General features: G+C 32.8%; 2 protein-coding genes across 7 annotated transcripts in view; both read right to left on the bottom strand.

Annotated features, from left to right (window-relative positions):
* The window catches only part of LOC128987228 (neuroendocrine convertase 1-like), a 29,159-nt gene extending 26,935 nt beyond the window's left edge, over positions 1–2,224 (bottom strand). For all 3 annotated transcript variants that reach the window (XM_054407973.1, XM_054407974.1, XM_054407975.1), the window contains exon 1: positions 1,995–2,224. In XM_054407973.1, the coding sequence (XP_054263948.1) occupies positions 1,995–2,162 (168 nt within the window). In that variant the 5' untranslated portion in view covers positions 2,163–2,224. The remainder of the gene's footprint in view (positions 1–1,994) is intronic.
* Positions 2,225–4,375: 2,151 nt separating this feature from the next.
* LOC128984101 (synaptotagmin 1-like) overlaps positions 4,376–17,492 on the bottom strand; it is an 86,671-nt gene continuing 73,554 nt past the window's right edge. For 2 of the 4 annotated variants that reach the window (XM_054403383.1, XM_054403384.1), the window contains exons 8-11: positions 9,663–9,780; positions 8,909–9,042; positions 6,961–7,166; positions 4,376–6,179 (exon numbers count right to left, since the gene is read on the bottom strand). In XM_054403383.1, coding sequence (XP_054259358.1) covers positions 6,972–7,166; positions 8,909–9,042; positions 9,663–9,780 — 447 coding nt within the window. In that variant the 3' untranslated portion in view covers positions 4,376–6,179; positions 6,961–6,971. The remainder of the gene's footprint in view (positions 6,180–6,960; positions 7,167–8,908; positions 9,043–9,662; positions 9,781–17,492) is intronic. The other 2 variants (XM_054403385.1, XM_054403386.1) reach the window with 1 other exon arrangement.

Here is a 17,492-nt window from a genome sequence, read left to right as displayed (position 1 = left end):
TAGTTATAGAGAAAATATTAATTAATTATATAACAATCAATTATAACAGTAGCCTACTAATCTAATGGTAGTTAAATAATCTATATTCAAACACTAGTACCCTCTCCAACTACCAGAAAAACAATTCAACTACTTGAGGCCTAAACAGTTTAACAGAATCATATTATAGGCTACTGTAGCATCAACAATATTTAAAGTATTAATTGTGAGCGTTGCACCTGTCGGCTACTCTTTCACCACTTGAAAACACTCTTAATCAACGAGCCCAGTTAGCTCAGAGGTAAGGCGTGAGGTGAGGCTCACAAGTCGAAGGTACCAGGTTCGCGACCCGTCGCGGCCAAAAATTTTTATCTTGTTTTATTTTCAAAATAAGTTTTTATGAACTATTTAATCAATTTACTCAACTCATAATTATGCTTTTCATACAAAATCTTTATTATTTTGTGTTTTTTATGTTTATGCCCAATGGGATGGTTGGCTCTTCCGCAAAAATTGGTTGGTTGGCCAACCGTAAGACTGAGTGCCAAAACATACCGTTGGCCAACGATCTACAGAAACGTTGGGCCAACGATTTGCCAACGATTTTTGCTACTTGGGCTGTTATTTGTTCAAACATAAATCCAGTTAATTGTGAGGAGGCTATTTGTTTCATAGTCACTAAATTTAATTTAAAAGAATCACATAACAAGTAATTTCATATAAAATCAAACATCTTCTGAATGGCAAAGCTCTTCACCCATTTAACACGTTCCCTGCAGGCCACTCAACGGTGAGTGCTCTAGTTCCTTTCTGCCACGCTGAACGATCACCAGTGAGTGCCGGCATTGCCTACATTCCGTTCAATTTCTGCGCAGCAGCACACCGGTGAGAACGGGTATTTTTTTATCTGTGTTTTGCTAGGAATGGGTGCTAAATGGAATGGGGTAGTAATTCCCTTCTGGCAACTTTAGAAATCAACTTGTTGTCCCGGTTTTTTCCTGCTATATGTGAGGGTTTCAGCAGACTTTGTCGACTCTCCTCATAACGTATCATATCACCGCAAGTCATTTGCTATTTGTCAGACCGAAATTTTTTAAAGAACAATAAGTCCGCTTGACGCTGCGCTGCACTCGGGTTACACCTGCCATTTGGTGGGCTGCAGCGAACGTGTTAAATACTGTGACCAACATTTATTTAAGGATGTTGGCCAACTCCTCAATCCTTGTTTGTTACATGTTTCTTTGTTGTGTTTTGGTTTGGTTGGAGTTTGCAAAATAATGCAGTTTCCCCATTGAGATAAATTTTTAGGAGTAAGTTAGTAGTTTCTTGTAAGTAAAATGTAAACTCATTTAAAATATATTCCAAATGTAATATAATTACCTATACTAGGTATATTGATACTCCCTGGAAAGATTTAGAGTATTTTTTCCTTTGGTCAAAACAATTTGTAAAGAACATTACATAAATATGGCTCTAAAGTGCCTGGTGTTTTGCCTGGCTTTATGTTTGTGATTTTTACAAAGTACCTACCATATTCATAACTTTTAATTCATGAAGATATTAAACTTAAATTAATTTTGACCATTTTTAAATTGTTACCAGTCATAAATTTGGCACTTTGTGCAGAAATTGCTCCTATCACTCAATACTTTTGTACTAAAGATTGAAATCAATCACTTAAGGGGTTAAAAATATATGGATACATTTGTCACATCCAAACATACATTCAGGGATTTTAGACCCATGTTTGTATGAAGTTTTTTATTGTTTTTATCTGAGGAACAAATACTGTACCAACACAAAATTTTTCCAGGGAGATTGTTTACACCCTGTATGACTCTTTGCCAATTTGGGGGAAAAAATTGATTTTTACTTTTTATTTCTAAAAAGTGTATTTTAAAATTTCAAGATCGTAAAAGTTTGTCATTAAAATAACTAACTTTATTTTTGGACATGTAAATTTAAAAATTATTCTCCATACTAAATTATAGAAGTTATAAAGTAATTGTACTCACTGGTTGGGTTAGTATAAAGCCAGTTTTAAGAGCAACACATTTTGCCACTTTAATACCTCCTGGTATCTCAACAATCCAACTATTTGTATAGTAGACAACTCCTTCTTCAGTTCCAGATGTATTTCCCAATAAAATAGTACACAGGAGTACAAAGTAATATTTCACCATCCTTATTCTGCTTAGAATCCCAGTTTTATTGGTTTGCACTTTTCATACAACGAATCACTGAATCACTGAATGACCGTTGATTTTAGCGAATTTCCCTATAGGGAAGTAGCTATTACCGTAGGTCTCATGGTAAGACCTAAGCCCGGGACCGATTTACTTTTTCATTTTGATGTCCCCAGAGGCCAAAAACACCATTCGTTCAAATTTTTATATATCTATATATAGAGATATATATATATATATATATATATATATATATATATATATATATATGTGTCCATCCGCACGATAACTTGAGTAATTTTTGTCCGATTTTGATAAAATTTGGTTTGAAGGTGTAAGGCGGGATAAACTTGAATGAGTTCGCGAACCAGCATGATCGGACTATGGGAACGGGGGTTTATGGGGGGTTTTATGGGGTAAAAATAGGTTTTTCCCATTTTTGACCCTTAAAACACAAAATTTCACAATTTCTTTTTAAACCATTTTGTAGAGCTTAAAAAAACAAATAATTTAGTATATTGAAGTGTTATTATGCGCCTAATTGTTACGGAGAAAATTCAAATAAATTGTAATTTTAAAATTCCCATGTTATTCTTATGGAGAATAAGTCAACTGTTGTAGTTTGCTTGTTTATGAACATATTTTGATGGAAAATACTTTTATTTCTTACTAAACTATTATTATTTTATAAAACATCTTTTTTACCCTCCCTGTTGCAGCAAACCTAAGTACTCGTTAAACTAATTCTATTTAAATAGGAAATAAATGTGCTATTTTTATGGAGGCATTTTAGTGTAAATCCAATCAGGTTAATGGAAATTCGCTTAGTCTGCAGGTTTGCTGCGGCGGGGGTATTTAGTTTTCAACCTACTTACCTATTAGAATAACTCTGCAGTTCAATTTCTCTTTTAGTACTCTGTATGAGAAAGAGTAACAAACCAATTTAATAGTAATATTTCATAATTGCAAAGTTATTTATACCATTTAAACACAGTCAGAAAGATATATTTTGTTTTTAGTAAAAAGCTAGCTAAAAATGTTATTATTCACCTACATGTTTGATTGTAAAATATAAAGTAAATATCCATTGATATTACTAAAACACTTTAAGTTAACACTGTAAACAACTACGTGAAACTGAACAAATGTCTGTCAGTTAGTTACAGCTATGTAAACAGTTTACCATGGCTAATGCATATTTATTCCTGAGAAAATCGTCATATCAAACTTTGAAGCTTTCAAACTAGGTATGTGCTTTATGTGCAAAACCCCCTGACTTCTACAGTAGTTGGGTTATTATTGATTAGACCAAATATTTCCATTTTCCATGTTTTATTTCCTTCTATTGGTTCAAACCTACTATACATCTGATTCAAGACTTAAATATTTTCAATATATAATGTACCGGGTGTCCAAAACCACCCGTACACCCCTTTAAAAACGAAGGAAACCTTTTCTTACAAACAACTAATAACACAGAACTAGATAAATTGGGCACGGTCTACCAAATGGTGATATTTTCAAATTCAAAATCACACCGGAAGTGGCTTTTTCAGACCGGAAGTTGACTTTTTTTTTAATATAAACTACCAATTTTTATTAAAGAATCGGATTCTACGTTAAAAAATACATAGCTTTTATCTAAAACAGTTTTTGAAAAAAACTTGTTTTCTACCTCTAATCCCCAAATTAAAGTCAATAATTTTGAGTCATTCGTCCGTCAAAGTTACTGTGAAGATGAATGACCCAAAATTATCGACTTTAATAGGAGAATAGAGGTAGAAAACTAGTTGTTTTCAAAAAATGTTTTATACAAAAGTTATGTATTTTTCAACGTAGAATCAGATTCTGTAATCAAAATTGGTAGCTTACATTTCAAAAAGTCAACTTCCGGTCTGAAAAAGCCACTTCCGGTGTGATTTTGGATTTGAAATTATCACCATTTCGTGGACCGTACCCAATGTAGCTAGTTCTGTATTATTTTTGGTTTCTAAGAAAATGTTTCCATCGTTTTGAAAGGGGTGTACGGGTGGTTTTGGACACCCAGTATATCACTCTAGTACTGCCTCATTACTTTAACATTTTTACAACAAAAATATTCAAGTTTGGACTGTCTCTTTTTAAAAACGTTTTAAAACTCCATCGGTGTAACAAAAAACAAATGAAAAAGTATGTACGGTTTTGGGGAGATAAATAAATTAGTAGACAACTCCTGGCAACATGTTTATTACATAACATTCCCAGCCAGAGAAGTACAGCCAGGTGATCATACACTTATCACAAATTTAGAAATAAACTCTGATAGAACCAACGTTAAATAGGAGGAGTAACAGTGAACATACACTGATTAGAGTAACATAACTCCCTCTGGAGTAACATTCAGTCAGTCCGGGTAACAAATATACAAAACAAACTACTTTACAACTGCCTGTTCAGATTTCCTTCAAACCAGTACAACACTTCCCAACTATGGATCTGTACCAACTCAAGATTTGCTGCTTCACGTAACTTCTTTTTCAATATGAAAACCAATCATGTTCATTAGTAAACTATAGTTATGTCGATAAATAATTAGTTTTGTTTGAACTACAGTCTATATCAACTATTACGAAACAATAAAACATAGTGAGGAGGGAGTTAGCTAAATGTCGAAAAAACAATTCACATAGAGATAATGTACAAAATGAGTAAAAAACCTTGAATAAATTCTTGTAAAAACAAAACTAACGTGGCTTCAACTAAAGCATAACCTAAACCATAACTATGGCAAGAAGTTAGATAAACCCCCTCCAATGTTGTCAATATTATAAATGCAAAAAATATTTATTGAAAACTGAAATAAACCTAGCTAAAGAGCAGTTTGGACATCGACTGGATAACAATAATTGTGCTGCTCCTCTGATATGGCGGGTTTAGGCCTGTTACACCTAGAGCTTGGGACACAAACAAACCTAACGTGATAGAAAACATAGCAAATGGAAGCTGTAGCGTTGATAAATACATGATTAAGTTCAGTGCATAAATATATCACTAATAAGTACATCCTACTTCAAAAACATTATATGTACACCTCAAAATACAGTTGTGGTGATATCTATTTACGTTAATACTGGTTCTAAACAATTGGAACTACTAAAACCATTTTGACTAAGAGTCAAAATATAAATTACATTTACAAACCATTTTTACATTTTTTTACATCAGCTATGTTTGAATGGTCTAATTTGAAGAAAAATATATCTAGTAAATAGTAGATGTGACTTGAGGACAGAATTTTCATACTTTGCGGCTTATTCTAAAAATAATGTATTAATTAAAAATATAATTTACGATTTAAACACATACCTCATCATTTACTTTATCAAACATGTGTCTCATTTACTATTTTCACTTACGAATCTGAAAAATTTTATACTTTTCAATCTGATTATACACATTCCAGAAAGCAGATTGATACTTTATAATATATGTATAATATAAAAGATATTAATATTATACAACATTAATAATAATATTTTTCTATATACGTAATTATACTATTACATTCACTGATAAAATCAAAGAGACCATGACAATTTGTATAAACTAACTATACATTCGGATAGGATGAATTTACACGATACAGACTACGTGAAGGAGGGGAAAGCATGCAACTGAGGGAGAAGGCATACGATAGTCTAGTCGGCCCTGCGCACCCCAGGACTTTGCTAAGCGATAAGTGTTTGAAATTTTACAATTTTTATTGTCATTACTAACTTTTAAGTAGTCCTAATTTGTAAAAGAATCGAATCAAGCACGGAAGCTCTAGGGGCCGGGTCGGAATGGTTGATATTTGTACAATAACCAGACACACACTAGCTTCACTGTACAAGAAGCATAAACACTCCTCAATCCTACTCTACGAACCGACTCTTGTTGCTAAAAAATAATGACACTAAAATATATTTTATATACAAGGATTGCACAGATGGGGAGAGCTTGGGGGCGCCTCACGCCAATCTTGCGCGAAATAATCTGGAACAAGTCAAATGGTCGGTTAGTTTTAAAAACAATCGCTAGATTGTTTCATTGGTTAGGTACCAGATATTCAAAACTAAAGATATAGGCCTAGTGTTATGATTGTTTTAGTGTTGTTGATCTACTCTCTGAGGATGTCTAATTCAAGAAAGAAATATCAATCTTATGCTGTAAGATCTGTTATTGTGTATTTACTTAGACACTAAGCACTGTAAGTGCTGTGTAAGCACTTAGACACTAGATTTCTAAGGCAAGCTCACTAAACTCTATTCCTTCAGAAAAATGTTATCTATTGATAAGCTGTGTGGATGTTGGTTTTTATTTTTGAAAATTGTGGTTGTATTTTCTACGATGATTAGTGAAATACTCTGACTACTTGTAGCGAAGTGACATGTTCTAACCAGTTTTGCTCTGTTCTATAGTTAAAACATTAGAATTTCACTCTCTGATGTAGGATATGAGCTTAGACTTCCTTCAGTCAAATAAGCTATAGATATGTCAAAAAGATAAATATATATTGCCCAGAAGTTAAAAGAAGTCCATAGCTAAGATTTTCAGACGTTAAAGAGCTACAGACTTCTACTCCTACAAAAGACTATATTTGACCTTAAGAAACTTTATCCACTCCCTATTAAATATGATTTTCACACAAATATTTTGCTTTTTCCTTGGTTTAATCTAGATGTAAAATCAAGTTCTTACTTTTTAGGTATAGTTAAATTGGTAGATTGCACTATTCAATGGGCCTTATAAATTAAAGATTATTTTGACTTCTCACCTTGAATATGTTTAGTCTTTCTTTTCACCGTCCTCAGGGTCCTTGAGAGTGTGCCACTGGGCTATCGGACGTCGGGGAGAAGCCAACATGTCAGACCAATGACGGAGCTCAGTTCCAGTCGCGTTGTAGCCCAACACCACCTTGCCAATGGGCTCGGAGGTTCCGATACGATCGTAGTCCACTACTGTCACCACCAGCTGCACTTTCTACAATTCATTCCACAAAATGTGTCACTAGTTTTTTTAATGTAAAAGGTACATACAATTGTTTTTTATTCATTTTTGTTTAATTTTTGCTCTTGGATAAATTTATTTTTTCCATAATTATTATGATCAAATGATAAATTATCAGAATTTTTAATTGACATGTGCTTGCAATCATCTTAAGGTAGGTATAGTATTGAAAACTGCATTATAACTCAAAGAGATGAAATTTAAAAGTTCTAGATCACTCCTCAAAGTGCTAGAGACTTGAAATTTGGCACATATATTTGTCTTGAATCTGCACTTAAGTTGATTAATGTATTGGAAAGTTTTACTTCATACAAGGTATGACTCTCCCCAAAATGTTGATATTTCCCTTTTTGTTACTCTTATGGATAATAACATGTTACATGTAGAATATTGTAATGTATGACCTAAGAATTGGAAGGTTCGTTAGAATGTGTTCTCAAACTACAATATATGTATATTCCATAAAAACAAAATTCCTAATGATGTCCCCCACGAACCTACATATCATTATAACACTAGAAAAAAAACTCTTTAAGGCAAAATAACACAGACTGAAACCCTATGAAAAAACCCAACATATGCTGGTTTACAGTTATTTTAATCCCTGAAAATATATCAAAAAGAAAAAAATTTGATTCAATTGAAAAGATAAATGAAGCATGTTTAATTAACAAAGTAAATTACATGCTGGATGACTTTTTAATCTCCCTGCTAAATAAAGTAATATAAAAAAAATATCATTAGAATAATAATTGATTGCTGACACTATTCAATTGTATTATGTACTTGGATGAATAAAGAAGATTGTCTATTTGGCAATTCCCAGTGGTGTAAGTACATTGAGTAGCAGAACATGTGTATGGTGCCACCCCCACCCACCAAAACTTCACCACTTAAGTTTTATTTTGTTTATTTATCTCAGCAAAAGCCGTCATCAGGGCAAAATCAAAAAAATCTCGCGGAACTTTGATTGCTTTCTTTGGTCATGGAAACATAATCATCATGTTCCATGATCACGGCCAAATATTGAATATCTCCTGCGTTCATGATCGTCGTCTCCCGCGGTCATTGAAACTCGTCATCGTTTTCCATGATCATCTTTTACTTTGGTGGTCTTGAAGATAATCATCCTCTCCCGCGGTCATAAAGACAACATAATATTTTTCCCACGATTGCGGCAAATTAATGATGAATATATTCTGTGGTCTTGAAGACATCATGCTCGTCTCCCGTGGTCACGGACATGACGTCATCATTTCCCGCGATTGCGGCAAAATCATGAATATCTCTTCGGTCTTGTAGACATCATCTTGGTCTCCCACGACCACGGAGACAACGCAATCTTTTTTCGAGGATTGCAGTGAACGGTGACAATCGGACCTAACCGCCCCTGGGCCACGGCACCCTCCCCCCCACATTGTGGGGTAGTTATTTACTCCACTGGCAATTCCCACCATCTCCCTACTCAAAATGCTGGACTGCTGAAAAAAAACTACATCTTTACTCTACAAGCCGTAGTTGGTGAATGCTGCTTTCTTTTAGTTAGATTACCTTCGACTTTGCTTTTGCTATCTCGACCCTTCAAGTAAAGTAACATATTTAAATCTGTAATGTTTTCCTTATTTTGTAGTGTTAGCTTTTTGGTCATTTTTTAATTTTTCACTTAAATGTTAAGATGTTTTAACTACTTCACTTTTTAAGGTTTCTGTTCTTACCTGAATTTGTTCAAAGGGCACCTCAAAAGAGAACGATTCGTTGTAGTAGGGATTCAAAGTACATTTCTTGATGCTCGTCTTCTTCTTCTTCAACCGCTTTCCATTTTGCATAATAGCAATCTTCACGTACGGATCTAACAAAATCAAATTAAGAAAAATAAGAGTTAGTTGGTGTTTGAAACAAAAAATATTTCGGAATTCTTACTCTGAACCAAAATTGATTCAGTGCCTACTTCAAACTGCTGAGGGCTTTCAGTAAATACACTACAAGCGCTAGAAACAGTTTTGAAAATTCAATTTTTAAGTTATCAATGCTGGCAGTGCATACATCTAAACACATAACATGGTTAATTTAAAAATGATTTGTTAAAATATGCAAACTGTCATTTCACATTATATTAAATAATCATCATTAGTATTTCTTCTCTCTAGTATTTCTTGTAGAAATCCATAACTTGTGTAAAATAATTTTATTACAAATTTTACATTCCAAAAACAACAATAGAGCAAATTATTTTTCATTGAAGTTTAAAGTGAATACATTTTTACAATCCTTTCAATGGTGCAATCTTCCTACATTTTAGTCACCTGAAAAACAAAATTTCAAACAACTTCCAACAAAGACAATTAATATTTTAAAATTTTATTTATGCGATATAAGAGATATACATAACTACATTATCTAGCCTATGACCCAAATTTTTAAAAAATTTAATTCATTCTTTTTCATGCAGTAAAAACCGCATTAACCAACCTGACAGGCCTCCCACGTCCATCTTCTTAAGGTTCTTAGCTTCCAAGATGACGACGGTCAGTTTCCCGGCAGTCGGAACATAACGGAGTGAAAAGCAAATGTCTCCCAACTTGTTATCCTGTACACACGCAGATGTGATTACTAGGACTCCTAGTACAGCGGAGAAATTAAAACACCCATTCACACAATGAAGGAAGATAGGCCCTTGAATCACCACAGGGCCATTTTAAATTAGATTGACGTAAAATTAGACAATAATTATTTTAAGGTTGTCTGTGATTGTTCTGCATTAGTTGAGTGCTACACCTAGTGAAAAATACTGAAATGAATGTATCTAGGATGTAAGTTACAAAAAGTTATGCCAAAGGTTTGTTGATGTGCTAAGTTTAAAGATAAGTTTTTGGGTAGCTAAGAGGCTAGGGAAGTCAAATTGTAGCTGTGGATGTGATCGTGTATTAATTCATTGTAGCCCAGAAACTGCAATATATTAAGAAAAATTATTTAAAATAACCTTTTTAGCGTTTACAATAGTAAGCAGGGTGTTACAAATTTCATAAGAACTTTGTGTTTCAAATTTACATAATAAAGTAGTTGTCCATCATTAAGTCTACTGGAAAAGCTTTTTTGATGGTTTGAACAGACACCACATACGTATATGTGTCTTATGACTCACACATTAAATGAAATTCTTATGGCGTCTTTTATGAGCTTATCAAGAAAATAAAAATTAATGCGAACACAAACAGGATTATTGGTGGGTTCAAGTCAACACTTTTGATCTAATTTAGTCTCTGTCATCAATGTGGTCGTTACAGTGTTTGCAGAAAGTTAAAAATAATATTTGCATTTAGCTGGACTTTGAAATTGTGATTGTTAAAATAGTAATTTTTTTACTGCATTTATTGTTTTGTCGAATCTATGTAATATTGATGCAAATTTTACTATATCTTTCACATATTTGGAATGAACAATACAATTTCTTAGAAGACCAGTTTTTGGTCTACTCAAATCACTTTGGATACGATGAAGGAAGAAGGCAAATTCTACTTAAGCTGTGCACCGTTTATTTCATGTGGGTCTCTCCAGCCTAGCTCAACGCTCAACCACAGAAGGTTAAATCTTTTAAGTTACTCATCATACCTGAGCCAGAGGAACTTTCAACCTACGCTGTTGTCGTGGCTGGGAAAACGCAATATCTTTGAATGGTCAGCGGTTGTTGAAATCTAATGTATACTGCATTAAACAATACTTGTAAACCTAACAACCTAGTGTTTTTAGTTATGCTTATACTGAATTCTTAGTAAATGTTTTTACATTACTTCCGTTTTTTTTTCTGCTAGGGAAAGCGGTCCAAACCCATATTTGTCGTGGATATGACAGGAATCGAACCCGTCCCTCCCGCACCAAAGTCTGAGATGCTAACCCCTAGGCTGGCAAAACAGCCAAATTAAAATTACTAGCTAAAGTTTTAATGATTTGAATGATAGACAGAAAGTCCAACCACAGACAACCATTGTTTTTTGAATTATCAAAATGATACATAATTGTATAAACTAAACACATAATAATTTATCTATTTCTAGATCACGTTTAAAACAAAACAAACTCAACGATAAAGTGCCAAATGAGACTTTAACATTGATGTTGATGAAGAGCAAGAATATTTAATGTATGTCAACTGTAATTAAAGGGTCATATGCGGATACATTGTTTAGCCAAAGTAGCATATGGCATAACCTAGAGAAGATCTCTAATATAAAGAAAGTTTTTCCCTCCTGTCATTTTTAGTTTAATAGATAGGGGACATACAACTTTAGGTGATTTAAACCCATCAGGACAAGGCAATATTAAAGGATATAAAGCTTATTAGAGGTTAAATACCTTGTTGTCAATGTAATCATTGGTTGTCTGAATAGCCACCGGTTTTGAAACTCCTAAGGTGTCATTATCAAGCCTTCGGTAAAATTGTTGGTTTATGTCCGTGTCTCATGTATGTGTTTTGAATACTTTTTGACAACCTCCTAGGAGCAACAACCACACGTCTAGGGCTTGACAATGACACCTTAAGAGTGTCAAAACCACTAGCCATACAGACAACCAAGACTACATTGGCAACAAGGTATTAAACCTCTAGAATAGTATAATTTTTAAGTAAGTTAATCCGGAAGACAACACCTCAAAAATGAAGATATAAAGCTGTTGATGATTGGGGAGACGTCAACCCTGGACCAAGAGCAGAAGTCTTACTCTAGATCATAGTACTGGCCAGTTTATCCCATTTTTGTGTGGATTCAAAATCCAGCATTCACAATAAAAAATGTATACTGCATCTTTAAGAAATAAAAACAACAAAAAGTTGATACTTTAAAAATATACATAGTACACGTTTTGCGACCACTATATATTAACATGAAATTAAAAACCCAGTCTATGATGGTATAAAAGTTCTTGATTGTTGCTGATATTTTTACCCATTACAACCATAGGCTACATCTGGATTTGAAGTTCCATGAAATAAAATAAAAGTTGACCAAATATTTCACGAGGCAACAGGGGTTTTTTAGACCTCAAAATAATTACAAATACATTTGGCATACACGTTTTTAGTAAGTTTTCAAACTATTTCACCATGGGTAGTTCCACCATACTCAAACTATTTCACCATATATTTGTAAATGGTTACTTTGTAGTCAGAGTGAGTGTATAAGTTTACCATCTGAGGGTAAAACTGTAGTTACAGTACCCTAAAGTGACAAGACAATAAAACTTTGTCTCACTTGGCATTTTCTAACACATACACAACACAGATACGGTACGACTAGTGGGTCAGGTAAAACAGCTAAAGCTCACTCTGGTACACACCAGCTAGGGTGACTACTGACCTATCCTCCCTCAGGTCAAAGGTCAGAGTCATGTATGAGTCACAAACACATTCTCCTCTTAGATTTGTATCCAGTTTAGTTTAACGTTTTTAGTTTTTGTTCAAAGTCACCTCTATGACTAGTTTGTTCTTAAAAAATTAGGAATTGTTGAAGTCTTTAGAACTTTAAAAGTTTACAAAGGTATAAATAGAGATATAGTTTTGTAAATTAATTGTAATATTCATTGTGTTTGTGGCGACTCATCCATAACGACCTCACAATCTCAATAGTATAACACTTACTCAGATTTAAAACATTGATGAAAAATGAACGGAATGTACCTTAATCGTGAGAATAAGTCAAATGTAACTTTAAATGGATGACTTTAAAATTAAATGGATGGTGAGTAGCCCTAAGCTAAATCCATTTATGTTGTTATTTTATGTTAAATATTTTTTACGTCCAGAAGAGCATTGCTGGATTTACTGTTAAGCTCAGAAAGTTGTCTTCCCACATCGTGAACATTTATAATTGTCGATAGCAAAGAAACAGTTGCGTTGATTTATAAACTAGCATTTGCAGCGGCATGCTCATTCAGGTAGGTGCATGAAATTATATCATGCAATATGCATGCAGTCATTAATCCTTGCATGCTACAAATTTAGAAGTATAGGAAATGATAATACTTACTGCAGTGTATTTCAACCTCTCTGGCATTATACGTTGCTCTCATAAATGATGTAAAGACTGTTTTAACTGTTGTAGAGTTTAATATTTGACAGGTATGTCACACATTTATTTAATTAAATTCACAATTGATGCAGTGACGAGTTGGGTATTGCTAATTTTAAATTCATAAATGAAGAAAAGCTATCTCACCCAACTGTATGGAATGTATCCCTTACATGGTGTGATTCTTTTCTAGGTTGAAATTAATTCTTTGATATCAAACCCTGATGGAAAAGTAGTTATAACAAGCATTCCTTGGAATTGATGGACTCTATCAAATTGTTTTTGGTGTATTTATTACTGGGAGTTTGAATGGACACAAATGGTAGATTAGTTTTGTATGAGTTAACTAAGTCAAAGAATATGGAATTCATAATTATTAACTGTACTTTAAGTAAATGTAATTTGGGGGATCAAAGGGTTTGAAAACTGTTCTAGATATTATACATTTGATTAAACTGCAGGTAGTGATTTGAAATATTCTGTAAAACTAGTGAAACACCATTATCAGTTTCAACAATGGGGTGGGGTTTCTGCTTTTATCTTTGCTAATTTAAACTTATTCATAACATCTCAATGAATTATAGTAATAGGTTTTAAGTGAGAATGAAAGAATAAAACTGGGATAATATTTTTTAAGCCAGTCCCATTAGTCAAATAGAGTCACTGACAGATTGTACTAATATAAAAAATAGTTTGGTGTTTTTCTCTTTGTATATTTCACCATCCAAAGGCATTGTTATTACTTTATGTTCTCAAATTTAAAAATATGGGTTCTTAAAAAAGGGAAAAGGTTTTTTTATTCAAAGTTTATTTTTCTAGCCCCTGGACTATTATGTTGACAAAAACAGGTTTTATTACCTCTGTCAAATAGTACACCTCTACAAAATTAACAACTGAATAATAGTTTGACTATTGGGCTAAAGAAAAGTAAACCAACCCTGTTTTTGTCTCTATTTTTGTAATCCTTTTAAGTAAAAATTATAATAATTTTTATTTTTGCTCTCCTGTTGTATTACAGTAAACAGTAAAAATATCAATGACACATTTGTTTGTAACTGTATGAAGATTTTATAATCAAATGTTGATGAACAACTTGATCAAATCAGGCTAGTCAATGAATGGTAATTATGTGTGTGTTGAAGTTGAATGTGTTACGGAATTGAATTGAAGAAGATCTGTTTCCAAGTTGATGTTATATTTTATGCTTTGATTTAATCATTGAATTTCTGGTACTTGATGATATCCTGAGAGTTAATCTGAAGAAGAAACTCATGACTTCTTTATCAACTGGCTGAGTCTTCTCTGTTCCTATCAGTGTATATAGTAAACAAAATAATCACTGTGTGGTAATAATTTTAACATTTTCAGTAATTTGATAGTTTCAAAAGGAACTACAGTATTTCTATATTAAAATGACACGTTACATTGGATAAATATTCTGTTACTGATTAGATTGACTAGTATAAGTTGGTCAAAATAACATTATTTACAGAAGTACCAAGGTGACGAGATATTTTTGGACTGTTCTTCTCGCTGGTTATCCTCGATTACCTCTGCTACTGATGAAACACCAACACTCAACGACGACGCAAAACTAACGAGCAACAAAGTTACAAAAGGCAAACACCAAGACCAAACATCGCATGCACCAAAGCACAAAAACCGGAGAGAATAAAATCCCGAATACTTACGTGAATTTCGTTTGAAGCATCATGCACATAGAGTCCAACAACCAAAACACAGGCCAAAAGCAGAGCAGAGAATAATCGGGAAAAATAGAAACAAGAGAAAAACCAACATGAATCAAAAAATGGCAGTTGATTGAGTGAGTGTAGATGCAGGGGAACCAAAATGCAGTGATACAATCAAAACCTTGTGACTTTGTGATGGGAGCCATTCCAAAACAAAATCCAAAACTCAAAATGGCAGCTGAATATTGGCAACCCTTGACAAAGCCAGTTTGAAGTAATACAATGTGGTTCTTTGTTAGCAGAATTAAAATAGTAAACGCGCATCTTGTAAGATGCAGATACCTTTTTAATTATATACAATATTTCTTGGATATAATTAAGATTAGATGGGTTTTCTTACACGGTACTAGATCTATGGCTTCAAAGGTTTAATGTTTGTTTACTTCTAAGCTATTTTTTTTCATTCTAATTTAATATATGAGGCCTACCAGTAACTACTTCAAGGGAATACAAAATGTTTGATTATGATTTTTTTTTATGGTGGTAATTTAATGGACCTACAGTTGTAGTATTATATGGCAATCTCTACTGTACTGTTTACTAGGTATATAAAGGTGATAAATACTTTACTATTAAAAATTATTGACAATTATTTCTAAACTTTTGTTTGTGTTTTTTCTTAAAGAATAAATTGGTATAAAATCTAATGTAGTGGAAGAATAATAATAAATGTCAATCATAAACACATTTTGAAATCCAAAGTTTTAGTCTAAATTATTGTTTATACACAATTTAGCATATCAGAGTCAGTAACCCCAAATGCATTTCATTTTCAGATTGGTTTCTTTTTAAGAGGAATTAAATAGCTTCTCAACTACATCACTTTTATGGGTGTTAGCATAGTAATTTAGATTTAGAATAAGAATAGAATTTTATTAAACGTTTTTGTACATCATAAATATGAAAATCCATTAAAAAGCATAATTTTCAAATGTTGAGCTACTTTCCAATTTGCAATCTTTAGTAGAATACGATATGAGAGGTACAGTTAGACTGTCCAAAATTTGTTAAAATACTTCTATTTAAATTAAAAATGTATTCACATTTTTCATTACTTCTTTTTTTTCAAATCATTAATACCTTATGTCTCTTTTATAATGTGGTTATCTTAACTAGTTAAATTGTCTTTTATTGCAATGAAGACATTATTGAATAAAAAAAATGCACTTCGCAGAGTTTTTAGCATGCAGCATTTTGGCGTCCCCTGCATTGTACGATTGTACGAGTTAGTGAGCAGCTCAACCATAATAAGACGTCATTCCTTAGTAAAAGTTCTAAATAATGTGAGTATTATTGATTAAAATCTAAAAGCATAAAAACAGCAAAGTTGTAAGTACAAATTGTATCTAAAGAATAATCAATCAACTATAAAAGTATGTATTTTGTGAAAAATAAAGTGTGGTAAAGCAATAATGTAAAAACATTCACCTACTTATTATAATGTATGTTATAGGAAATACAGGAGAGTTCCACAATGTTTAAAACATTTGCTGTGTGTTTTACAGAGAAAAATTAAAATATGATGTCTAGACTAGCAAGATTAGTGGAAAGCTTTGGCACCTATTTATTTATAGAGACACTCGTGTAGAGAGATAAATGTAGTCATTGGTAGTTTATTTTTGTTTTTAGTTTAAGAATGTAACATTGGGCACAACGACCTAGGTTTGAATTTTTGTTATAGCAGACTCATCTGAATGGGAAATATTCTACCTGGCATGAAAAACACAGTAATGTCATACTGTCCACAAAAATTAAAAAATTTGTTGTTGTTGACAACTTCTTGGCCACCATTGGAATTAATAGTATTCATTTATTGGACTTAAAGTCATTTCTCTTCCCAATTAAAACCTTTCTTGGTAGAAAAGGCTGTCAGTGACATTGAAATATTCTAATTTTTATCTTGTACTCGTTCCCAACCCAATAAGTCTTCTATACTAACAAATTCCTTTGTGCTTTACTTAAGAAATGCTCTTGAGGAGTAAATATTAGGAGATGGCCATTCATACCATCTCACTATATATACCTTCGGAGGGTCAATCTTCAAATATATGTGAGAATATGGCCTGCTAAAAGAGTAATAAAAACTTTGTTTAATCTTAAGTTTTCTCAAGACATTGTTAAATTTAATTTAGGATTACAGAGGCAAGTCAATGCGGAAGAGAGAAATTTAGAAATATCAAAAGATGATGTGAATGAAATTTCTAAATTAATTTCATTCCAGCCCAACTTTACTTTTCAGACATCATACATTAAAGTTAACCGCATGAAAACTATCCAAAGAAAATATATGTGTCTAATTTACGTAGAAAACAATTGGAGTTAACTGTTTCAATGACAATTTCTTGGAAGGTTTTCATGTGGTCTTCTAGTAACTATTTTTCTCTGTATGTACTGTAAGTGTTTTCTTGTTGTGGCTCATCCTGTTATGGATTTGTCAAACTACGCTGATGGGAAACATGCATTGTGAGCGACTGGTCCAAGCTCGC

This window comes from Macrosteles quadrilineatus, unplaced genomic scaffold (genome assembly GCF_028750875.1).
Source record: "Macrosteles quadrilineatus isolate MER2022 unplaced genomic scaffold, UCM_ALF_1.0 Scaffold_2__2_contigs__length_208266976, whole genome shotgun sequence".
NCBI lineage: Eukaryota > Metazoa > Arthropoda > Insecta > Hemiptera > Cicadellidae > Macrosteles > Macrosteles quadrilineatus.
The sequence above is the reverse complement of the archived record's forward strand: the minus strand, read 5'-3'. Positions and strand labels throughout refer to the sequence as shown.